This window comes from Ochotona curzoniae, unplaced genomic scaffold (genome assembly GCF_017591425.1).
Source record: "Ochotona curzoniae isolate NIBS_2020 unplaced genomic scaffold, NIBS_Ocur_1.0 contig_1274, whole genome shotgun sequence".
Taxonomy (NCBI): Eukaryota; Metazoa; Chordata; class Mammalia; order Lagomorpha; family Ochotonidae; genus Ochotona; species Ochotona curzoniae.
In genome coordinates this window covers 16,040,937-16,059,936 of record NW_024465023.1, presented here as the reverse complement: position 1 = coordinate 16,059,936, position 19,000 = coordinate 16,040,937, and the positions used below count along the sequence as shown (strand labels likewise).

At 39.2% G+C, this 19,000-nt stretch overlaps 1 protein-coding gene across 1 annotated transcript in view; it reads left to right on the top strand.

Moving 5' to 3' along the window:
* OTC (ornithine transcarbamylase) overlaps window positions 1-19,000 on the top strand; it is a 53,875-nt gene that overhangs the window by 1,086 nt on the left and 33,789 nt on the right. The window contains exons 2-3 of the mRNA XM_041001885.1: window positions 13,361-13,499; window positions 14,926-15,007. Coding sequence (XP_040857819.1) covers window positions 13,361-13,499; window positions 14,926-15,007 — 221 coding nt within the window. The remainder of the gene's footprint in view (window positions 1-13,360; window positions 13,500-14,925; window positions 15,008-19,000) is intronic.

The following is a 19,000-nucleotide window of genomic DNA, read 5'->3' as shown; positions in this document are numbered from 1 at the left end:
GTTGCAGTGTTCAGCAGTGTGCTTGTAGGAGCAGCCTTGGCCTCCCTTCCGTGGATCATCCGACATTCTGGTCGGTTCTCTGGACTCTACCGTTAGCACCACTTTTAAAAGTGAATATAAAACTTTCAGAAGCAGGGATGATATTGTATGTGCTGTGAAGTAAACCCACAGAAATAGACTGAGGTGAGCCCGCCCAGCCATAAAATAGGGCCTACTCTTATTTCTATAGATAAGGTTAGTGACGGCCAGGGATTTGGGGGTTTACCAATTAATGCCAGATCCAGAGTACACAGGCCAATTATCTGGATAAAAACTCAGGTTTCGGCATCTAAGGAACTGGGTTTAGGGTCTGGCACCAGCACTTGCTAGTTGCATGACCCTGAGAAAATCACTACACTTCTTGTAATGATGCTTCACTGATAAAATGGGGAAAAGAATATTTGCGTTTCAAAGTGATTCAAGCATCCATTCAACAAGTGTCTATTGGGCACGTACTTTGTGCCATGCTGTATGCAAGGCGTTAGAGCCACAGAGATCAAAAAAGCTTATGATGCTTCATTCCACGCACATGAAGTCACAATCCAGCGATTGATAATGACATAGTGTGCATGAAACGTGTGAGCTAACAAAGCAATATTTATTTTGTCATTCCATCTCACTGAGTCACATTGGATAATGGTGAGATGACAATTTATTCTATAATTTTTAACAAAAAATCGTCACTGAGTTGAACATAATCACCAAACGAATAAGCAAAGCTTGTAATTTAAACTTAGACTTCCTTTAAAAGAAGATTTTCTTTTCATTTATGTGAAAGGCAGAGTGAATGACAGAGAGACAAAGAGATCTTCCATTCAGTGGTTCACTCCCCAAATGTGTATAATGGCCAGAGCTGCCAGGAGCCCAGAACTTCACCCAGGCCGCTCGTGGAGGGGGCAGGAGCCCAAACACTTGGGCCATCTTCTGTTGTTTCCCTGGGATGCTTTGTAGCATTATCGGGGTGCTGGAACCAAAGAGTAACTGGGACTCAAATTCGCTGTTTCCATATAGGATGATGGCACTGTAGGTGGTGGCTTAACATGCCATGCCACAACACTCGAACTCTTCTTTGAAAATTACAGTGATGTGTGATTACTCTTTACAAGAACTACAGATTATATTTTACAAGTAAAATCTCTTCCAAATAATTGGATTATTTTTGATATTTACAAATATTCTCTTGGCTATATTCACTTCTGGAAAAGAATTTCTGAAAATTTTGTCTAGCCATCTCTCCCAGTGAATTGGGGCTGAAGCAAAAGCATCATTAAATCAGCCCAAGGTAAATTTAGCTTTTAAAATATGAGAACCTCAAATAACGCATGTTGTACAATCTCAGTAGCATCAGTGTGTAGGAAAAATTAGATAATGTTGAGATGGTTTCGACATGGCGTTCTCATGCAGCCTGAGTGTTTTTCTTCCCCAGTCTGTCACTCAGACATATTTAACTCCAATAAAACCTACAACATTTGATAAGCCCCCCAGCGGCAGAGAAAATCTCTCCCTGTCAACTCTGTGCCTGTGACACTTTTTACTGTCAGCCTTCCACCGAGATTCAAAATCTTTTTTTTTTTTTCCTCATCTCTCAGAAAAGTTCCTTGTTATACAACATTCCATGTGAGCTTGCTACTAGCAAGTAATAGGAAATAGGTGCTTAGGGTTTGGCAATGGCGCAAAACAGGGATCACACAAGTGTGAAGCCAACAGCCATGTTGCCGTGAACATGATAAAATAAGAGCTTAATCGAGGCTGAAGACAGCCAGGCAGGCTCCTGGATCAATCATTTTGTCTATTAATTTTAACAAAATCAATAGGATCAGACAGCCAAGATTTCTGAAAACACCCATTCCATAGGCTTTCCATCTCACAAACAGTGCACTGCGCCTCGCTGTGCCTGGATACTGGAGAGCATCCTATGATGTGTTACCTGGTAGGGAAATCACTTCCGAGTTTTGATGAAACCACTTAAAAAAAAAATCTTTTTATCAGAGACCAGTTTGTAAGCGCTGTTCAATTTCATCTCACAAATAGAAAATTTCTTTGGAGAATATTGGACTAAGCCACCCGATACTGTGGAGGTTATGGACTGAGGCTGGAGGCGGACTGGCTTTGAGATATTTCATTGCACACTCTGTAAGGGCTGACATAATTCATTATGTTTTCCCCATCCAGCACATGGGGACAAACAAAGCGATTCCACATCATACCTGCTTTAGCAAAGAAGAAACGTAACACTGCTCATTGCATGCTCACGCACGTTCATGTAGAAACTTAAAATACAAACTTTAAAACATGCATCCTAACTTCAAAAAAAAAAGCACACAGGGGATTGATATAGACTAGGAAAGCATCATGATATTTCCTTTGGCCAACAGTCAAATTTCTCTCCTAGTTTGTTTTTGTTTTTTAGTAATTTGGAAATTTAGCTAAAGTAAAATAAGCCACAGATTTTTTTTTAACAGTTTCAGGCTTCCAGTTCTTTAATGGAAGGCCTGCATAAATCTAGCCCTCTTTGGAATTCTTCAATTTCCACATGAGAAGTTTCAGATTTTTGGACGCTGATGATGTGAAATGGCTTAAAAATGCCCTTGTCACGCTGTGATCAACAATTTGTGTCACATATGGGAATGTGACAACAGTGTGGGAAGTTTCGCGTAAATTATTATCAACATCACTATTTAGTTAATAGTAAAATAAATAAATTTGGAAATGATTTATGGATTTTTTCCCACATTTCTGAGATCAGTTCAGGATTTCATGGGAAAGTAAAGGTATCCTCCCTCATGTGAATTCTCACATGCATTTTTGAAAAGGAAAGAAAAGGTTAGGATTCAAGTTAGACAACTGAGAATGGCTCCGGAATGGCCCTTGAGAAATTATAAACTTGATGAATATTTTGGAAGACAAACAGACAACCACTGACTTAATTCCTTTCTTAACTTTTTCATATGCAGAATTGAGACCAGGGATGGAAAACAACCTTCCCAAGATTATAGTTTGTTTCTAACTTTTGGCTGAACTAGTTCTATAGTCCAAATATTTAAAACCACTTCTTTTTTTTTAAAGATTTATTTATTTTATTGGAAAGTCAGATATACAAAAAGGAGGAAAGACAAAGAGGAAAATCTTCTATCCGCTGATTCACTCTAGTGACCACAATGGCCAGAGCTGAGCTGACCCGAAGCCAGGAGCCAGGAGCCTCCTCTGGGTCTCCCACGTGGGTATGGGTCCCAAAGTTTTGATCCGTCCTTGACTGCTTTCCCAGGCCACAAGCAGGGAGCTGGATGGGAACTGGGGTAGCCGGTACACAAACTGGCGCCCATATGGAATCCTGGCGCTTGCAAGGTGAGGACTTTAGCTGCTAGGCTACCGCACTGGGCTCATAAACCACTTCTCTTTTCATCCCATTACTTTGATAACTTACTTGATTACTTGATCTCTCCAAGTTGATCAAGTTAACCAGTTTACCATGGCCCTCTGTCCATTTTTTGGGTGGTAACCAAAGTATGTTAATAAAAAGCACGAAGAAAAAAAAAACACACCACAAAATATACCTTAACTCTGGAATTATTGCGAAGTTAGAAAAACATCAGAATCTCAGCCATGAGGTCCATGCGCCCTCTGTTTTGCCTCCAGTAGCTTGTCTTTATCCCAGCTTCTCCTTGGGGATCAGAATATCATTTAACACCGAGTTTTTTCCTATCCTGGCAAAGTCAGCTTCTAACTGACCACATTTTACTTGATCCAAGCACTTTTTCTTTCCACAAAATACAATTATACCAGGGACCCCGTCCAGAGCTCTCCCATCCCCCAAACAATTTACCAGAGTTGAAAACTGCAGACTCCAGCAATGAAAGGTTTCATTCTGCCAGTCGTGAATACTCTTCCATTTTGTAGCTACAAAGATATTTGGGGGAAGTGGATAAAAGGATCCATTTATTACTTTGGCTTAGATTCTTAGCATCTAGTGTTTGGGGGTTAAGAAATATCTGTAATTGTTTTTCCAAGGGATAAAGTTAATAAGAGGAACCAGTCCTGCTTTTTTCAAAGGCTCTAGCTCTAACCAGACTGAAATACAGTTTTGATGAAAAAGCTCTGTGTGATTCCCACGGTCTATTCCCACGGCTGAACACTGATAATGCGGTATAATTTGGGTTTACCAAGGAGATTTTTGTCTTGATTTCTGGTTTACGTCATATGCAGTTTAGTGCATGCATTTTATAAGACTGAAATCATGGTTTTGGCCTTGGTTCTGGTGCTTATGAACCAGAGTAGCTACCTGCAATCGAGACAGAGAATCTCTGTGGAAATGTAGTCGCCATTCACGCAGTTCCACCTAATTTTTGAGTGTGGGGGTATCATTACAACGCAAGCAAAGGTAGCAGAAATAGGCGCTTGTGACAGAGGCGTTTCTAATAATTCTAATATTTCAAGTGGTTTAGGAAAGAGGTGTGGCAGCTTCATTTTGGAGCCAACGAGAGATCTTCGCAGAGATCTTTGAGGATAGGAATTTAAACTGGGACCATTGTGTTTGCCTTCCTTCCAGTGACATATTTTCCTGGTTGGTTCTCGATATCTATGAAAAATAGCTCTTTGTCCCAAGCTAACACTTCCTGCCCCACCTCTTAGATAGAACTGAGAGGCAGTAACTGCTCTAATGATTTTTCTGTGGTACGAATAGTATCACCCACTACACCAGTAAACGTTCCATCATTTAAACATTTTCTGATTGATCACTCACGGCCGCATATGTTGACATTAAAAGGTGTACAATAGCTACTGCCATACCTTGTTGCCCTCAAGCCATCCAGGAATTTTTTCCTTCCCAAACGGGATTGTGAACAGAGGCAACAAAAATCTCAGTGTAGTTCACTGTTACTGTATTTGAGATTCAGCTCTGAGCAAGTTCTGGTCCCACCAGGTTCTTCTCAACAGTGTTGCAGATTTGGCGCCGTGACTTAAAGTGATGCGGCCAAATGTCCAACCGTTGTTCTCGGTAATACATGTACTACACCAGACATTTTAGACCTTGGGAGATTTCAGCTTTAGAAATACATCAGGCCACAGTCAGCTGTCTGCCAGGACTCTTTGTTTTTGTGCTCAGCCTGAGTTGCAGCCCATATTTGCTCTTGCTGCAACATTAATTGTTTTGGGAGACATCAGTGTCTTGTCTTGTCATTAGAATTTAATAAGGTGCATTAAGAATGCACCATGACAAATATCTCTAAATTCATTCCTCCAAATCTACTGAAATTATTATAAAAAAAAAATGGTCTACTGGGCCCCAGCTGTCTGATAGTATTCATTCATCCGTTTACTTTAGAAATATTCATTGCCTTGAACATTCTGGGATCCCATAGAGGTGCCGGTTCTAATCCTGGCAGCCCTGCTTCCCATCCAGCCCCCTGCCTGTGGCCTGGGAAAAGCAGTTAAGGATGGCTCAATACCTTGGGACCCTGCACCCATGTTGGAGACCTGGAAGAAGCTCCGGGCTTCGGCTTAGCTCCAGCCGTTGCGGCCACTTGGGGAGTGAATCAATGGACAGAAGATCTTCCTTCTGACTCTGCTCTTCTCTGTATATCTGCTTTTCCAATAAAAATAAAATAAATGTTAAACAAAGAGTCACTGAAAGGGCAAGTGTTTACCCAAGCAATTAGCATGCTTATAGAGAGATGTGCATCCCTTATTGGAGTGCATCAATTCGATGCCCAGTCATGTCTGACTTCAGCTTCTGCTAGTGTAGACTGTGGGACGAAGCAGTGACAGATCAAGTGATTGCCTTCCTGCCAATCATATGGGAGGCCTAGCTTGAGTCCCCGGCTCTTTGCTCTAAGCTTCAGCCCTCAGGCTGACCCAGGGCCTTTTGTGGAGGGGAGGGGGAACATAAGTCAGTGAATGCTAGCTCACCTTGCTATATTTCCAAAAATATTTTTTTACAAAAATGTTTTAATAAAATATGCAGAGTATGGCAATGAACAATGGGAAGGTATTAATGAATAAGCCAAGAGAAGTTCCTGACATCATGGAATATGTGATCCAATGAAAAGATAAGTATAAGCAAGCAGTTTACTGTTTGTGCATAGATATAGATTACAAATTATGATAAGTGGCATGAGCAAAAATGGGGATAAAGTGATCACTACTTAGGGAAGGAATCTCGCAAGAGGTAGCATGGAATACTCTGCTAATCTAGGGATGAGAAGTAGTCAGATTTGGGATCTGAGAAAAGAGGGAAAGAGTGTTCTGGAAAGCAGTACTAGTGTATCAAGATCTGTGTTGGAAAAGCACATGAAATACAAGCAACCTTTCTTTTGCAGTCACGATGTGCATGGACTTCAGTTATCATCATCACATTAATGCCATCCATCCTCAAAGGACACAGTTCATATTTTATTCACCATAGTGTATTCATTGTCAATAACTGCATAAAGTACAAACATTGATGCTAGCTCTTCAGTCCACAAATCATTGTGTAAATAACATGTACGTCATGACCAATTACCAATCATATCTCTTTTTCCAAACTTTTGTGGTGATAGGGGTCTATTCTGTTATTCAGTTTATATAAAAAACGACAAAGGGTATAGTGTAGCTGCTTTCCTTTCTTCCTCTGTAGAGCCATGGACATTGTATAAACAGCCACATTTGAAAAGTGAATTTCTATCAGATGTGCAACTGCAGGAGAGGAATAAACACTACAAGTTAAATGAGAATCAAATGGAAATGTAGATAGAGAAAAAAATTGCTGACTGCAGGATTGTTGGTGTTGCTGCTGTTTGAGACACTCTAGATTTACAGCCGGAGGACCTTAGTGAACACAAAGTTGCTGAACAACTGCAGAGTAGTGGCTGAGACGAAAAGGATGACGAAGTCCCAAGGGAAGTGACACTGGCGAAGCACTTTACATTAAAGGAATTCTCAGAGCTATTATACAACACTGAAAGTAAAAATGATAGACTGCTGGGAGTTGGTCCAAACTGAGAAAGCATTATAACAGAAGTTATCACTGTTCAGACTGCGATGGATAGTATTTACAAAGAAATAAATCACTCTAATGTTCAGTGTTTCTAACGTCTTAAATCATAGTTTGTTAAGAATACATCTGTTTTACGATTTTTTCGTCTCCCCCTCTTTTTTACTTCTTCCTTTATTACCAACAATAGGACAGCTTTCAATGTATTGGCAAAACAGAACAGTTGTGATTTTGTTTTTTTAATCTCTATTACTACTGATTTTAGGGTAGGGTGACAGAGAAGAAGGAAAGGGAAGGAGAGAAAGAGAGCGATCTTCCAGTTCTCTTCCCAAATGCCTGCAACAGCCCAGCCTGGGACCAGGCCCAAACCAGGAGCTTGTAACTCCATTCAGGTGTCCAATGGGAGCAGGGGAGCGAGGGCAGGGAGCAGGCGCTCATGTACTTGGACCATTATTCATGGCCCTGCCAGGCACATTAGCAGGCAGCTGGGTCTGATATAGAGCATCCTGGACTAGAACCAGCACTCTGAATTCGGATTGATTTGGGAGGCCAACGTTGCATGTGACATCTTAATGTACTGTGCAAAAATGCTGGTCCCAACAACTGTGATTTTTCCCCCACTAATTATTACCCTTTGTGTAGTTGTGCAGCTACATTTATCATCATACTCTGCCATGTAAAGCCATTATTGCCTGAATTTAAATAATAATAATAATAACAATAGTAATAATAAAGCAGCTTTGGAGGATAGCATACTGGGTGAAATAAAAGGAGAAACACTATATAATTTCACTTATATCAGATATCTAAAATAGCCACAGCCTTGAGTCTATTAATCAGAGAATAAATTAGTGGTTGTCAGGGGTAGGGAAATGTGGAATTATTACTCCATGGATTTAAAGTTTCACTTGCCCAGGATGAATAAGTTTAGATATATACCCTACCATATCCTGTAGTTAACAATATGATATTGAACAGTTTAAATATTTTGGGAGAGAAGTTCTCCCCCTGTGTCCTTACCGTAAAATAAAGATCTAGAACCGCAGAGGGACACAGAGAAACTTTGCAGGGCAAGCTTATCTGTTAACATTTATTACCAGTGCAATCCCGAGGGCACAGGAGTCACTTCCACATTATCAGGGGCTGCCACGTGGTCCAAGGAAACGAATTTGAAATGAATTTTCTGTTCCATAAAAATGTTATAAAATCAGATTTATTAAATCTTGATTTAAAAAAAGATTCAAGCAAGATTTTCTATGTTCTTTCTAGCTACGTATTCATGTTCTGTCATTCCAGAACTGGAAATAGTAACATTTCACACTAAAACATTAGCTCTGACTCTTAAACACAAGCTTAACCCCACCTCCCGCTTAGAAACTTCTTGCATGTGGACAGACAAATTTGAGGAAAGACCTTTTCCCTCCCCCCATCTGTCTTCTTCGGGGGTAGCAAGAGCTGCAAGGCCACACTTCTGAAACGGCCACTCATGTTGTAGTTCCTCTTTCCCGTACCCTTTCACAGAGATCAGGGAGAAACACTTAATTCTTCGTATGATCTGTATTTCCTTTTTATGTTTGCGTCTGCTTCTCTGAGATTCAACAAGAAGACCACAATTTGATTGCCTTTGACAGTCTTAAATGACATCTCTCGGCCTGTGCGTGTTCAGAAGGGAGAGGAGGCGCGCGAGTCCTCAGGGCTGGGAAAGGAAGACTATCATATTCTAGAGCAAGTTCAAGGACCCAGTTTTGTGTGGATTTAAACTCGAGCCTCACGGTTAGTTCCTCAGTTGTTTTCCCTGTGTTGACAGCTAGGAGTCAACAGCTGTGGATGTTCCCCAAATTCTTTGAAACAGGAAGTGGCGTTTGCAGTAAGCTTTCTTTCTCCTTCTAAAACACTTTAGTCATGGAGGCCATTGTTGTGGCGCCGCATACTAAGCTTCCACCCACAAAGTTATTCACCCATATGGGCTCCAATTCATGTCGTGGCTGCTCCACTTCTGACCTAGCTCCTTGCAGATAACCTTTGAAAAGCAGAAGAGTATGGCTGGGGTGTTTGGGTTACTGAAAGTTAAATGGGAAACTACAGACTCTTCATTCAGCCTGGCCCAACCATGGCCACTGTAATCATCGGGGGAGAGTGAAGCAATGGGTGGAAGACCTTTTTTTCTGTGTGTCTCTCCCTCTCTTTCTGTAGCTCTCACTTTCAAATAGATAAACCTTTCTAAAAATAATAATAGTGGAGCACAGGAGCCTAGTGGCTAAAGTCCTCATGTTGCATGTTCCAGGGATCCCATATGGCCACAGGTTCATACCCTGGCAGTTCCACTTCCCTTCCAGCTCCCTGCTTGTGGCTTAGGAAATCAGTGGAGGATGGCCCAAAACCTTGGGACCCTGCAGCCATGTGGGAGACCTGGAAGAACCTCCTGGCTCCTGGTTTTGAATTGGCTCAGCTCTGGCCATTGTGGCCACTTGGGGAGTGAATCAGCAGATGAAGGATCTTTCTGTCTCTCCTTCTCTCCTTTTCTCTGTAAATCTGACTTTTCAATAAAAATGAATAAAACTTAAAACAAATAACAATAGCAAAATGCTGAAGGTAGAGGTCTTGAGCGAATGCTAATGCATTATCATACGGTACAGAATATTCCATAATTTTATCTTAATTGGCTCTTATTTCAGAAGAAAATATATTTAAATTTTCCCTGAATGTAAATCACCAAGGATGAAGTTGCCATGGCTCCTACAGGTCAGATATATAAAACCTGACCTACAGATTCCCAGAAGATTCCAGCTGACCTTGAAATGTGCATGGCTATCAATCAAGACCTTTACTTTATAGTATCAGTACTTATACATGCCCAGTGTTGCTTAATATTATCACTAATCAAAATGACCATAACAAATGCGTAACTGAAACTCATGTAAATACAAATTTTCTACCTAAATGTAGACAGTTAAAGTTATGTCATGCCTGAACACTAAGAAATCATGGAAATAATTTTATAATATTTTGTCATGACTCCAGCAGAAGGAACAAAGGGAAGGGCTCTTCTAGAAAGTTCTTTAGCCAGCAAAATATTTCTGCATATGTGTAAATTGATTTTTGTAATATTTTGCTCTTCTGAGTCCAGAGTTTTTTATTTGTATTTTGTTTTAGACACACTGTTAATATAGTAAGTAAACATATATGTGGGCCATGTCCAAATTTTCTTTACTGTTATGTGTATGTAATTATGAAATAAAAATGCTGATCACCCTGCTTTAATCAGAATGCACTATATACATGTATAAAAATATCATACTGTAGCTCATAAATATGTATTATTATTACATGTTAATCAAGAAAATATTATGAGTACCACCACTTTAAAGAAATTGCCAATTGAAGAACACAGAATTCACACATTTTCAAGAGTAGAAGATAAATGCACACCTTTGAAAGAGGACTCTTAACAGTTTGTTGTAGATGAAGACATTTTAAGGTTTTATTGCAAAATGGGATTAAGAGACAAGTTTATTGTAGTGCAAAAAATTTAAATCAATGCACACTCACATGAGCATAAACTGTAAATCCTAATTTCTAGTTGTCATTGAATACATCATTAGTATTAAATGGTATATTATTAAATGATGATATCCGTCAATTAACCAACCAACCCACAAACTCTGAATCCCTGTGAAAATTCTCTTCTGTGCAAGCCACAGTCTCTAACAGACTTACTTTCATAAAATGTTCACTCAGAAAAAAAGTCACCTGCTGAACATTAAATGAAGTGATGAAAGTTAGGTTTTTAAAAGAGTTGTTCATTTTTTTTCTATTATTTGACATCATTTAGTAGAAATAATAAATTGGATTTGAGATTTTCATAACTCTGATCTTGTTATCATTGCAAAAAAAAGTCATATTTGAGTCCCAACAGAGGGTTTGCCCTTCATCCTGAATAACATAAACTCTTACTTAGAATTCAATCGTCATTTTGTGAGTTACTTTACTTCTAGTCGAAATTAATGTGATGTATCACAGTTAGCCCTCAGTGATTCATAATTTCTAATGTCAGATAAAGCTGATTATTTTTCAATACAGGTAATATTTGGAATAATAAGTGCTATCCATTTTGTAGAATAATTTTACCAAAGAATAATCACTTTCATCACAATATAAAAATACGCTAAGACAGGTCACTTTCTGTCCTAGATTCTGGCCAGGCCCAATAGGTGCAGATTGTTCCCTCATTCTAAAATGAGATGCTAGATGCTAAATACATACTTGCAAAGGAGATAGACAAAAATTCACTTCTCAACCCACTAGTTAGCACAAAAAACACACTTAAAAATTGGGAGAGGATGTTTTAATGTGGGAGTGCAAATATGTCTTCGGCATATACTACTCATAAAGCCAGGATATGGAATCAACTAGGGTTCATCAGTGGACAAATGAATAAAAATGTAGTGTATATACATGAAAGAATACTCTTCCACTAAAAAAAAGCACACTGTCATTTATAACAACATGAAAGGACATGTGGAGGGATCTGGAAGACACAACATTAAATAACAATAGCCATATACAGAAATGAAAAATACTGCACGCTGTCACCTGTGTGTGAAATCTAGCAAGGCAAACTCAGAAGCAGAGAGTAGAATGGTGGTTCTCAGAGGCTGAAGGATGAACTGTACAGGTGAGGAGGAGAAATTGGTCAATTTTTACAAAATTACAGTTTGGAAGAATAAGTTCTATAGCAGCATGGTGGCTATAGTGAATGATAAAATGTTGCCTATTTCAAAATACCTTAAAAAGTGGATTTTAAATGCTTCACCTTAGAGAAATGATCAATATTAGAAGAGATTGATATGTTACTTTGCTTGATTTTATCTTTCCATATTTACATGTGTCAATATGTACAGCTTAATGTATGCAATTGTTATTTCTCATTTTAAAATGCTACAACCAAAAAGAGAGAGAGAGAGAACTTGCAGGGATTGTTACTGTTTGCAGACCCATCCATAGAAGGGGTACTCTGTTGAAGCTTCAAGCCCAAAGAAAGTGGCCTCTGTGAGACTACTCTCTTAAATTAAAAAGTTTGGGAATGCTGCAAACTTCTGTCAGGCCTCTTTCTGAGAAGTCTAAAGGAAGAAGGCTTGGCTTGCCAGCTGTTCTGGGGAGATACCTGGAAGAGTCTATACTGTTAGGGCAGTGGTCATGGAGGACTTCCCGTGAGACCACCTGAAGTGGGAAGGAGACCCAGAGACTTCTTGGAGTGAGGTGATCTCAGCAATGTGTGTTCACTTGGATACCAGAGGAAAAGTAATTGTTGCCATCAGGGGCTACTATGAGGGAGTCCCAGTGACTGGAGACTTCTTCAGAGAATCCCTGAAAGCACTGTGCATTATAATGAGTTAGCCTCCATCACCTGCCAGAGCTAGAGTGCTGGGACAGGGTCAGCCTTACTCTGATTCAGATTTCTCTTAATCACTCACCTTCCCTTGGCTTCGCTTATAGGAAGTGAAGGCTAAGAGACAGAGAAAACAGCTTACAGCCTTTCTTCCTGTGGAAAAGAAACCAGCTTGTGTAAAGCAGGAACTGGAAGGAAAAAGGCACCAGCTTCCGTTCGATTTCTTCACTTTTATAAGAATAACTTATTATAACAATATTATTATTACACATGATTTTACTGGAATGCTTTGAGGTCACAAAAATAAACACAGGACTTTTCAAAATTTTTCCTGCAAGTGACTAGAAAAGCTACAGGGCCCATTGCAATTTTTGTTCAATGATGAAAAGAACAAGTCTCCAAGAGCAGATCTGAAAGGCATGATGAAAGAAAATGAAATTATTTTCTAATGTGCATTACACATTCTGTTCCTGTGGCCTCATAATTTCAATAATAATAGCTGAAATATATCAAGCATTTATCATTCACCAGGTACTGTCTACGTAAATTAGGTAATTTCATCCTTACAACAACCTATAAGGTTATTACACTCATTTTCCAGGTAAGAAACTTAGGCACAGAGAAAGTGCCTAATACAACTTGTCTAGGTTGCACAGCCAGTAAGTGGCACAACTACTCATGTAACTACTTGGGACAAAGAAAAATTCAGTCTTTTCCCCCAAATTCTTCTTTTGTCTCAACTATCCAGAATACTTAAGTATTTAAATATTGAAATACCTAAAATGTAAACAACAGCTATAGCAGCTTCGATGCATGGACATGTTGCAGAAACACGTGAGACTACATTTGAGTCACTGTGATTTGTTTCAAGAACAAAGCAATACATCACCGTAGTAGGTTGGTAGTGTTTTTTCCCCCTTAAATCTGTATTATTTTTTCCTTTTTTATTTTTTTTTTAGGTGTGGCAAACCAGTACAGAATAAAGTACAGCTGAAGGGGCGTGACCTCCTCACTCTCAAAGACTTTACAGGAGAGGAAATTAAATACATGCTCTGGCTATCAGCAGATCTGAAATTCAGAATAAAACAGAAAGGAGAGGTAAGTACTAATCCGTGTTTTCAAAGTGTTCTTTCCCAGAGAAAGAGGGAAAAGTAAATGCATTAGAATGCCCAGGCGGTAGCTGACTAATGAAACTTCCTAGTCAAGGTAATTGATTATCACCGAGTGTGCAGGCATACCAACAAGAGCATAAACATCCGTTATTCAATGGCACATCATTGCGTTTCTTTAATGTGAAATCCTGGAATTCATTATCGACTGGATCAGAACCTAAGAAGTCGTTTGTCCGGAAAGATGTTATTTTTATTTCTCTTCTCTATCCAGTATTTTCTATCAACTTAAAATTCAAGATGATGTTTTTTTTTTCTAGCAACAAATTTCAATTTGGAATGCATATCAGATATATAATCATTAGGATAATGTCAGAAATTTTAAAATGTTATAATAGTATTTAAAAGAGCATTTAGATTCGCAAAGAAACAATTAAATGGTGGCCAAGTAGGGGAAGAGCTGGGACCTGGAGCTTAGTGTAAGCATTATTCTGCATTTTGAGCAATTTGTGTCTGAAACACGCTTAATTAACTCAGTAGCTTCATTTAGACTGCTTAATTGCGAGAGCATTTTTGTATTCCAAGCTTGCTCAAAAACTTTCCTAAAGAGTTGCTTTCAGGTTTAGAAGTTTTACACAACTGTGAGTTTTTTTTTTTTTTTACATAATTGCCTAGTTCTTCAAGCCGCTAAAAGCAGAGAACAGAAGTAACTTCAACTGCTAGTGGCTGACATTCTCATGGAGTGAGGTTCAAAGGTCTCCCCAGATCCAAGGCTTTTGTCCTCCGTCCCCCACTTTATGTACAAAATGGGTTAGTTGTCAGAAATGAATTTATTCCAGAAGTCATCGTATCAGGAATCTATCTACAGAAAAGGAAAGAAGAAGCGACCCACCCCATCCCTGAACTCTCCAGATTGTCTTCAAATAACTTTGAGAAACAAAATATCTGTACTCATTTGAGCATACTTGAGGCATGGGTAACTGAATTTCTAGGGACTTAAGGAGGAGTCTTGGTGCCCCATGTTTCTACCTGAGAAATCACCTCTGAACCTGCCTCTACAAGGGCATTGGCATTGAAATGTAGATTTCAGTGGCATTAAGGAAAGAAGACGATTCCAGCTTGAAGTGTAATTATTCTGTGACCATATGTCCACAGTGAACACAGAACAATTACTGCTTCCTAATTGCATGTAAGTAAGCTTGTGGAAACGGCTGTTGCGTTTCCCAAAGTGTCTAAAACATAGGAAAAGGCACTTTAAACTCATTTTTTAATAATATTTTGAACACTTATTTGGCAGCAGTGATTAGCCTATCTTTTTCTAACAATGTAAAGGATGACAGCTTCAGCATAATCCTCAGTATTGAATAGGAGACATAGTTCGCATATTTACTTGTATTTTTGTCTTTGACTTTCAGTACTTACCATTATTGCAAGGGAAGTCCTTAAGCATGATTTTTGAGAAACGAAGTACTCGGACAAGATTGTCCACAGAAACAGGTGAGTTCACAGAGGGGGCCTGGGAGTGAGGAGATGGGAGGGTAACCAGGGAGGGCGTTTGTCTCATTCTTTAGCAGTGAAAAAGAAAAACATTTGCCCCAGTACAAGCAATGCATGCCTAGGAATGCTCTTTCTAATTCCCATAAACACTGTAACAACAAGATTCTACCTGAGTAGAAGTTCCATATGTACCTCCTCAAGTTCAGGACAAAATGTAGGTGGACCCCAATTCTCAGACTTCAAACTGTAGCAGGTAAGAAATGTGTCCACTTTCCTGACATATGAAGAACTTTTGCTCGTGTTTCTCAAATCTATTGGCTAACAGAAATTTAATCTCTACACCGTTAGGCAGTCCTCTGTTGCTTTGGGGCTCTCTTTTTCATTTCCCCACAATTTTGGCTGAATCCTCAAGAGCATCTGAACATCGGGATATCTAGAGCTTTGGCGATCTGGTCCTTGCTTGTCAGTACATCATCATCAAATATCTGTGCTGGGATCTGTTGTAACTTCTGCATTGCCATTGAATTTTGACAGTTTCCCATTTGCTTTGCTTTGCTTTGCTTTGCTCACAAGATCTGAGATATCTATTAATGTGGTTTTCTCTGCTTCTGGGCAGCTCTCCAAGTCACACTGGGTACAGAGATACTGAAAGGCTATCTAATGTTCCTTCCTCATGCTGGCAGCCAAGGAGAGCTGCCTCCTATAGCTCTGTCTTAACAGCAAGACAGATGTTTTCATTTCAGGGGTTCCCCCAAAATTCATCTGCCATCTCTGTTAGGCTCCTCACTGGCCTGAGGAGCACACAGCAAGGTACCACAGCAAATGTGAAATCAACTTTTACTTCTGTTGCTTCTTTTGCTCCCCTTCTTGCATTTCCACTCCCCAGAATAAGAGGCCAGGCAAGAAAAGAGGAGGACGAACTGGCTCTGATTATCCACACATTCTTCCAGATTTGTTTGTGCTCAGAATTATAGACTGTGAGAACTCAAAATCTTCTTGGCTTTTTTTTTTTCTTTAAAGCTGTTATACCTGCTTTGACTTTGAGAAAAGTCTATTTGGGGGGCTGGCACAATGGCTCAGCCTGTAAGTGCCGGCATCCTATATGAACTCCAGTTCATGTCCCAGCAGCTCCACTTCCCATCCAGCTCCCTGCTTGTGGCCTGGGAAGGCAGTCGAGGATGGCCCAAAACATGGGACCCTGAATCCAAGTTGGAGACTGGAGGAGGATTCTGGCTCCTGGCTTCAGCTCATCTTTGGCTTTGTGGCCATTAGCAGAGTGAATAAGCAAATGGAAGATCTTTTTCTGTCTCTCTTTCTCTCTATAAATCTGCCTTTTCAATAAAAAGAAATTCATCGTTTTTGAAAAGTCTGTTTTGAAATTTGCAAACCACAAATTGCTTTATCTTTCTTCCTCTCTGTATCTTTGCTCCATTAGACTTCCCTTAAATAACCAATATCTGTCCAGACGGGCAATCAAAAGGAGTCAGGGAGAAAGCATTACAAAAACACATTGACTGATTCTTCGAACATCTTATCCTGACTTTAAAAGTATCAGAAGGAAACAACCACATGTACTACATGAATTTTTTGTCTTAGCATGTTCAATAACAAAGTCCATCAAATAGATAACAAAAATGAAATTGGGGGGGGGATTAACTTTCTAAGTTCACTCAGTTAATAGACCTAGTATCAAAAATCTGATCTCAAGTACAGTATACCTCCTAAAATACCCTCCTTTCCTCTTAAAAGAAGGAAGGAGAAAGAGCAGGAAAATATAACCTATCACCAATCTTTAAAGCCCTAGGGAGAAAACAAATGAGCACATTTTATTTTTCAAAGCTGGCTCCAAGAAGTGGTCATGTTGGAATATGACAGGTAGTAGAAAGAAAATTAATAAACCAATTGGAAATCCTCAAATTCCAATCTCTTTGTACATTGGTCTTTCATGACTTGGGCAAAAGTTTATTTTACCTTTCCTTAACCATTAACATTTAAGAGAGGTGATATTGCTTGAAGTCATCAAAATAACTGATTAATACATAGAAATTTCTCAATTTTAAGTTTTTTACATAATTTTTTGGTTGGTTGTTGCTGTTTCCTGCCATTTTTTCTCTGTGCATATTTGTTTGGCATCAAAATGTCCCTAATTTGATGATCAGTTTCATCATTTACAATAATGTGTCAGTGAAGCTACTACTAAAACAAGAGAGAGAAATTAATAAGTTTTTGGATGTAGACCGTGAGCTGAGTGCTCTGTGTTAATTACATAGTTTATCACACTAAACATTTATGACAACTGTACGAGAGCAAGACCATTGAGGAAAGCAGGCTGAAATGGGTACAGCAAATGGCCCGTAGACACATAGTAATAATCATAGACACAGGACTGGAAGCTATTGTTAAATGCATTTTTAAATATCTTATTTGACTCAGGCATGCAAAAGTAGTTTTTATTCTAGCAAGATTGTTTCTACAGGTGGCATTGAGTTATGTGTTAAATGATAATTTTCTGTAAGTACTCTGAGACGTGAACAAATTGCAAACCAAAGTAACAAATACATGAAGAAAGGAACCTTTGACCATTAAAACTTATGGTTCATAGAGTATTTTCATTATCTTCAATGAGTACCCAGGAGCCTAATTGCATATAGCATTTCTGCCCAATTCAACCATAGGAGAATCAGAGTGGATAGTCGCCTTAAATGGTAATGAAAGTGCCAATTAAAATCATAGCAGAAAATTTCTATTGTGTATGTGTGTGTGTGTGTGTGTGTGTGTGTGTGTGCATCATAATTGTCCTTTGGCACAGTTTGAGAAAGGAAAAACTCATTGCCTTGGTATCTAGAATGAACACGGGCTATATTTATCTATTGCTACTTAAAAATTGTGCTAGTCCGTAGGGTAGGGTGATCCTCACAGAATCGTTCTTAAGGATTCTAGCTCAAGCCTGAGTTTCAGACATATTGGCAGGATTTCTAGTTATCTCAGGAGACAGATTAAAATTCTCCACCGAACCGAAACCTTAGCAATTTCTTACATATTGTGTTTATTAAAGCGGAACACACCCACAAAAAAAGTGCAGAGAGCACTAAGTGTACAGTTGGATGAATGCTTACAGTAAACGCATTATTGAAGCTCACATCCAGATAGACTAACAGAGCATTAACACCACCCTGAAGGCCCACCACCACCTTGGACTCCCTTCAAGTGGCTACTCCCTCCACACAAGGGTAATGATTATTCTTACTTATAATATTACAGATTGGCCTTGCCTGTCTTCAGACTTCATTTAAACGGAAGCATTCAGCATGTGCTCTTTTGTGTGCTCAGCTTTATGGTTGCGATATGTATCCATGCTTCTGTGAAGGGCTGCAAATCATTCATTCCTTATCCACCCTTTGTGTGTGCCTGGCCGGCAAGCCAGATAATTCTCCAGTGTATCTACTGATGATTATATTCTTTTACTGCAAATTAGATGAGCCAATGGACAGATGCATTTATTAAGCTTAGTGAGTGCAGTAGCTGATAGAAAAATGCACAGGGCATTCTGAGAGATGGTTCTTTTCATTATGTGACACTGATATTTCACTTTCAAGGTGAAATAGGAGCTGGTGCTTTAGCAGCCATTTAAAATTCATCATCTTTACAAAGATGCCAATGTTAAACTTGTCATCATGTTATACAGTTATAAAAGCAAAGCAGGGACCAGCAAAGACTTTGAAATATCTCATATTTTCCATAAATGAAATCTTTTCTCCCCAAACCTATGAGGAAAGGAAAGGATAAAATAAATGTATTGTCCCAAACAGAAATTGACAAATCCACAAAAGAAAGTATTTGTTCAAAAAATATCTGATATGAAAGCGTAAATAAATAAAACAGATGGAAGCAGGTTTCTGAGGTGGAAGGATGAAGAGAAGGTCCAGAGCAATTAGTCTCTCTGCCCATTTCTTTTTGGCAATGGAAGCTCCTGGTGATGTCTTAAAACCTGTG